The sequence below is a fragment of the Pistacia vera genome, unplaced genomic scaffold (assembly GCF_008641045.1).
Source record: "Pistacia vera cultivar Batoury unplaced genomic scaffold, PisVer_v2 Contig954, whole genome shotgun sequence".
Lineage (NCBI taxonomy): Eukaryota > Viridiplantae > Streptophyta > Magnoliopsida > Sapindales > Anacardiaceae > Pistacia > Pistacia vera.
The window spans coordinates 42,470-49,461 of NW_022196839.1; the positions used below are offsets into that span (position 1 = coordinate 42,470).

Consider the following 6,992-nt stretch of genomic DNA (forward strand, 5'->3'; position numbering starts at 1 on the left):
TTTTGAGACTTATATAATTTTTGTAATATAAAAGTGACAAACATAGATTGTCAACATTAAAAGAGTAACAAAGTTATTGTTATACAATTTGATGTGACAAATGTATATATACATTACACTTTATAAAATAAAATTAATACCTTACCCTTTTTTTCCCCAGTGGAACGATAAGCTAAATTATATTATCACAAATATGAATGGGGGGGGTCCATATACTCTAAGCTTGTAAGTAGATGAAAGTATATCAAGGAAAAAATTTATTAAAATATATAAAGTCAACAACATTATAATTGTATACGTTAACACATAAAGCTTAAATAAGTCTACTACACTATTTTATGATATAAATGTGAAAGCATCATGTATTGATGGTCCCTTCTGCATCATTTTTTCATTCTGAAAAAAAAAAAAAAAAAACTAAAAAAAAAAATAAAAAATGTAGGATATGTATAGAGAGAGAAGGAGAAAAAAAATAACAATAACCCTATATAATCTACATTAATTACTAGAAGGCTTTTAATACAACATAATTCTTTATAGTTTATGTATATCAAGAAGTAAATGAAGAAGAAAACTAAAAAAAAGTATAGACCCTATAATTAAGTAATGAATTTTACCTTGGGGGGAAATAGAACCCATCTCGTCCATCTCTTTGTTGGCTTATCAATTCATCAACCTTGACATGAGGTTTTCATGAGATGAAGATGAGGTGCGCAAAGACGATAAAACAAAAAAAAAAAAAAAAAAAGCAATATTGCATTAAGAGAAAGGATAAAAGTGGAGCAAAGAGGGACTACAGAGAAGTTTCAGAGAGGCTGTTGGGGGCGTTCCTAGTTAAAGCAAAAAAGAGTAGTTGGTTCTCAAATTTATAAGAGTCTATAAAGACAGGAGGAGAGAAAAAAAAAAGATAAAGGTGAGGTGACGTTGAGGTTTGAGGACAATAGTGAAATAAAAAAAAAAAAAGATGAAGGGTTAGTAAAGAGGTAATTAAGAAAATATATTTAAAAATAGGAAAAATGCTTAAAAAATATAATTCAATTTTAAGTGATATATAATCACTTAAGAAGATATTTAAAATAGGAAGGTACTCAATATTGTTTAGAATTTTAATTGTATAGATACAATGAATTAAATCATAGAAAAGATGTTTTAAAATAGGAAAAATATTTAAAATAGTTTAAAGCTTTAATTGTTATATTCAAGAGGAAATTAAAAAACAAAAGTGGCGAATATTATGATAAATTGTTTTTCTCAATATATTCTTATGGATTTCTTTTGTGATAAAATATTATGACATATTTGTTTAGTCCTATATATGTATTGTAATAAGATGTGTGTTTTATTTGTTCTAATCCTATTCTCTGTGACGAAATAGTTTGATAAAATTAATTGTTCACAAATTAGTAAGATATCTTGTAGTGGAGCTATGGTTATGGACATATTATCTTTCAATACTTTGATGCCCATTGTTATTTGTGGCATATCACAAGACGCTGTAAATGTGTTTCAATACACCATCGAGCAAACACTTTAAAATCATGTCTACCGGTCAGAACCCCAGTATGGGAGGAGAAATTGTACAAAAACTCAGGCACACATTTGAGCCTCCATATTGCCACTTATTAAAGTGCTCTGTTAGTCACCAGTACTTGATTTTGGATGCGTAGGGTCCATAATCAGTGGTCAAACTTATCTATCAACACTCTTGAAGCAAAGTTTCAATTTATGTTTCTCTTTTTCATACAAAGTAACACAATGCATTTCTACGACATGGTATGACTTTCTCTCCCATTGATGGTATGCATATCTTGCATATATTAAATCCATCATCCTCATTGGGAAGGAGGTGCGCATACATTATCACAAACTTGCATGATTCCTTATCTAGCCATGTCAAACTAACCACTAGAGGGCCAGGCACGACAATCAACATCACTCCGTCTACTAGCCGAAAATATATTTGCCACTGCCTTTGGAAAAACCATCAGTTGGACACAACTGTTTTAAAGTTGGCACAGTGAGTAGTGCATCCAAATCCGTCATAAAAGTTACCCTGCAAGGATGCTTCTGCCTTATGGTCCACGTTGGGTAGTACCACTTTGAAGTTTTCCAAAACCATAGATGTCATTGCCCCTTTGTTCATTGCCCTGTTTTCATGCAAAAGGATTAGCAACAAACCTCTTTATAGCAGCCTCAGTATCATTAGTGCATCAGTTTCAAGTCACTAGGGGTTGTAACATCATATGTTGTGATAGGTGCAGGTGTGGGTGTCGATGTCAGGTGCAGGTGAAACTGGAGGCCATACTATGGAAATGGCATAAACAAATAGTAGATTAATGAGTCAAGTGGTCCACAACCAACATATACTCATCAAGCAACTATTCAATCAAGTACTCATATTCAATCAAGTACCACTTTAAACAAACATCAATGTATAACTAAGGTTGTAAGTGAATAAAAGCAAAAGACAAGGCCAAAAGCTAAGAAAAGCAACAAAAAATCATTCAGTGTGTAGCAAAAAAGACATTGCCAAAAAGGAAATCTGAAAAGAGAAAGGAGAAAGCATAAAAGATAAAAAAAAAGGTTGTACATGGCGAAAATCAAAATCGGAAGAGAAAAGAGAAGGCTTTTTGGTTAGGTTGAGAAAACCCAACCTGATAAGACTTTTCATTTGATTTGGTGGGGCGGTCGAGATGACGGTGAGGTGGTGACGATAGTGGTTGGCTGGAAGGGACAGTGGTTGATTGGAGGTTCGTGGGAGGTGGTGTTTAGTGTGTGAGAGAATGAGCCAAGAGGGTTGGGGTTGAGTGACGGGGAATAGAAAAAAAATAGGGGAGGGGTTTTCGTTTTAGCGTGGCCCTTGTTTAGGCTCGGAAACAACTCGAAGCTCAAAGCTAGTGTGAGCTCGCAATCCAAAAAAAAGCTTGCGAGCTCACGAGCCAAGTACCAACAGGTTCGATACTCGGTCCGTGAACATATCGAACAGTTCAAGTTCGGCTCGAACTAAGCCGAATCGAATGTGAACATTATCTGAGCCGATCCTGAACCGTTCTCGAAGATTCTGATCATTTACAACCCTACAACAAACAATGAGTATCTCCACGAGTCTTCGTTTTTCTCAAACTTCTAACTTATTTGAATTGCCAATTCCACTTTCCAATCTTAAAGCAAGATAATTTCTCCTTCTCTCTGTTACCATTTTGTGTACTGTTTTAATTTCAACTCCATTAATTTCCATGCAACATTTATCTTTATAACACCAAATTTTCTTGTAGAGTAGAACCTCAACAACAGTAACTTCACCTTCTCAAATCACCCAAAAATCAAATGCCGCCTTGAAAACCAAAATTCCCTTTTCAACAGAAGCTAAAGAACCTGACAAAAAGCCTCAAATCCAACCCTTAATTGACCTCTTACGTGACTTTGCAAGTGAAGGGTCTTTGAAACAAGCTAAAACTATTCATGGATTTGTGTTAAAATCCAATTTTTCTGACAAAGAAATGTTAATTTTGTTGAACCACGTAGCTCATGCCAATTCGACATGCTCGAATTTTAGTTCCGCTTTTTGGGTATTTGATAAAATGTCTCAAAGAAACATATTCTCTTGGACTGTCATGATTGTTGGCTCAATAGAGAATGACTTTTTCTTGGATGGGTTTAAGTATCTTTATCAAATGCTTAATTTTGGACTCTTACTTGATGATAGACTTATGATTTTATATTTTATTATCTTTGCATTTAGTTTATTTGGTATGTTTAATATCTTATGGTGCCTATTTGTGATGATTTTTATGTATAAGGCATTTGCGGTTAAGAGTTAGTAAAATATACTTAAAATCAAAAGTTTTCGGTATTTTTACTTTTGGATGTTTTGGGCTGTTTGTAGATTTTTGATGGACTTGGAGTTACAGTTTGGTTTTTGAACCATCTATGAAGTTAAAGTAGACATCTTAAGCTTTCCAAGTTGGGATGGCACGTCCAGAGATGACTTCATTTGGGCCTCCAATTGTTGGTGTAAATTTAAAGCTGAAAACTGAATCAAATCCTAATTGGAGTAGGATTTCTGTCCGACCACTGGAGCTTTAAAAGGGCATAACTAGAGCTTTTGAAACTCAAGTGGGATGATTAAAAAGCCCAAATTTAATTACACATCCTGAAGTACAATTCTTATGAGGGACTGAAGTCTAGGAAGCTCGTTGTCCTATCCAAAACTGGCCTGGAAGTTACGGCTTCAGCCTAGAAGCTTTAATGCTTAGCTAATTTGGATTATTTTTGTATGGCTCGTATTAAGACTTGGTCCAGCTTCAATAGGGAGTTCAATACAAGTCTGGAGGGCTGGAAATTCGTGTGCATGAGCTGGAATTTCACTTGCACAAATTAAGGGCAGGTTTGAAGAGAGAGAAAGAGGTGTTTTCCTAAAAGGGTTTAGTTATTTGCCTTAATTTTAGGAGTTGGCTTTTAAAGGGAAACTTTTATACGATTCTTAGAGATAAAAAAATAGAACTTTTAGGCTGCTAGGGTTTTGGAGGTTGGAGATAGAATGCAATTTTATTTTTCCTTTTCTTTGTGGCTTTCATCTCATCATGTTTGGCTAAATTCTTTAGTTTGATTCAAGGAAACACCAATCTGGTTAGCATAATTGTGAAACTTTGTTCTTAATCTTAGTTATTCTTCTATTCGTATATCTGTGTTTCTTTGTTTTATTTATTATGGTTGCATGATTTAATTGATTAAAGAGGCATGTTAATTGATTGATTGTGTGATTGATTACTAAACTGAATTTGTAATCCGTAATTGTTAATACTCAGTTAGAGTAGTAATTAAGCAAAACAATTGTGATCCAAGCTTTTGTTGATTGTTTAAAAGAAACATGGAATGAATTAAATAATCTGACGCTTGTTCTATTGTTATTCATCTTTAACTACTTCCTAATTCGTAATGCTATCAGTAAATCAGTAAATTCATAAGGCTTGCATATACCAAGTGGTTTATTGATAAGAATTAATTTGTGTTAATGAACTTAGGGAAGATAAAGATTGTCTGGCTTCTTGATAATCTTTGGTTAAATATTCAATTAAAGAATAATATATGTTAGAATTCATTGATTAGTTTGCAACTGTGGGTAATTTTCCTTGAGTCGAAAATCATTTTTTATTAAATTCTCTTTACTTAATTCTTGTTAGTAGTAATTACTCTTGTGTCAATTAATTTTTGAAGTAAAATTTCCCCCTTTTTATTTCTCTAATTCATTGTGATATTAAGTTGGGTAATCTGATTAGCTAGCCTCTGTGGATCGACTTGTACTTACTGTGATTACAAGTTGTGAGTAGAGTAATTTAATTTTTGGTTGCGCTCGGCACGCATCACCTGATATTTTTGCGTATTCTGCAATTATGTAGGCATTTGTTGGTTTAAAATGTATTTGTTATGTTAAACCTGAAATTATCAACTTCCTAAACTAACAAAATAAAGCACACAACCACATATTAAGAATCAAGAATGAAAAAGAGGCACAACAACACACACCAAACTTTTACAGTGGTTCACCTATCCAAAATTGGATAGACTACATCCACATTGAGCTCTAGTATACTTGGGGCTCATTGCACTAAAGATCAAGAGAGTCAAGATGTACAACTTCTCTAAATTACACAATAATCACACATTCTGCTAACTCCCTCAAATCCTTAATTGTAACCCCTTTTCTATGAGAAATCTAACCTTGTTTCTTAGCCATTGAAGGACAACTAAGCCCCCCAATACACATTACACAAATCACAAAAGATTGCAAGAATTGAACTGATTTGAATAAACCCTAGCTAGCAGAAGCACTATTTTAAAAAGTCGAAGAAGGAGTGAATCTACTCAATTTTTGCTGCTTAAATAGGTTGACTTGTTTGGTAGATGATGGTCGTCAGATCAGGTTGAAAGCAATGGCTAGGATTGACTCTTGAGATGGCTTGAAATGGCAGTGTTTGGATTAATATCCAACGGCACCGTTTTAGCTTCACTTCAACAATCTCCACCTTGAAGCTCAAACTCTCCCGCCAACTTTAAAACTCCACAATTACAATAAGCACCCAAGAACCCTTCACAACCCGGTTGTTGTTTTTACTTCACAAATAGCAAGTTCAAGCAGTGCTTGAGCTTAGTAGCCATGACCACCTTTGTGCCATCATCAGCTAGGTTATCTTCAATGGCCACCTTCTTTAAGTTGATCACCCCTTGAGCAATCAATTCTTTGACAAAATGAAATCGCACATCCATGTCTTTGGTCCTCTCATGGTAGATAGGATTCTTGCTAAGGTGAATAGCACTTTGGCTATTTGAATATATAGTCACCAACTCATCAAGTAATTGCATTTCTGACAAGATTCCTTGAAGCCAAAGAGCTTTCCTGAATACATCAGCTACAACAACATACTCTGCCTTAGTTGAGGAGAGTGCCACAATCGGTTGAAGCTGGGATTTCAAGCTTACACAATTCCCACCCAATGTGAAAAAGTAGGAAGTGATTGGCTTCTTAGTGTCCCTATCACCTGCAAAATCAGAGTCTACAAATCCCACAAGATCAAGTGAATTTCCCATTTTACAATACTCCAAACCAACATGTGAAGTGCTATTGATATATCTTAATACCCATCTTAAAGCATACCAATGTTCTGTGCCAGGATTTGACATAAATCTACTAAGGAGTGAAATGGCAAAGGATATATCAAGTCTAGTACTGATCATTGCGTACATAACAGACCCTATAGCATTAGCATAGCGTACATGTTCCATTTTAATTACTTTAGCATCAGATTTAGGAGCCTGGGATTTACTTAACACAAAATGACCAGCTAAGGGCATAAAAACTAACTTAGAACCAGATATACCAAATTTCAAGACCAATGTTTGTATGTAAGAGGACTAATGAATTTTTAGCTTATAGTTGTTTCTATTTCTCTCTATTGTCATCCCTGGGATTCTTTTAGCATATCCTAAGTCCT

The 6,992-nt window shown here is 34.4% G+C and overlaps 1 protein-coding gene across 1 annotated transcript; it reads right to left on the bottom strand.

The window, feature by feature from the left end:
* Positions 1 to 6,111: 6,111 nt before the first annotated feature.
* Positions 6,112 to 6,783, bottom strand: LOC116120973 (secreted RxLR effector protein 161-like). Its single transcript, XM_031406943.1, has one exon. The coding sequence runs from the start codon at positions 6,781 to 6,783 to the stop codon at positions 6,112 to 6,114; it is 672 nt and encodes a 223-aa protein (XP_031262803.1).
* Positions 6,784 to 6,992: the final 209 nt, after the last annotated feature.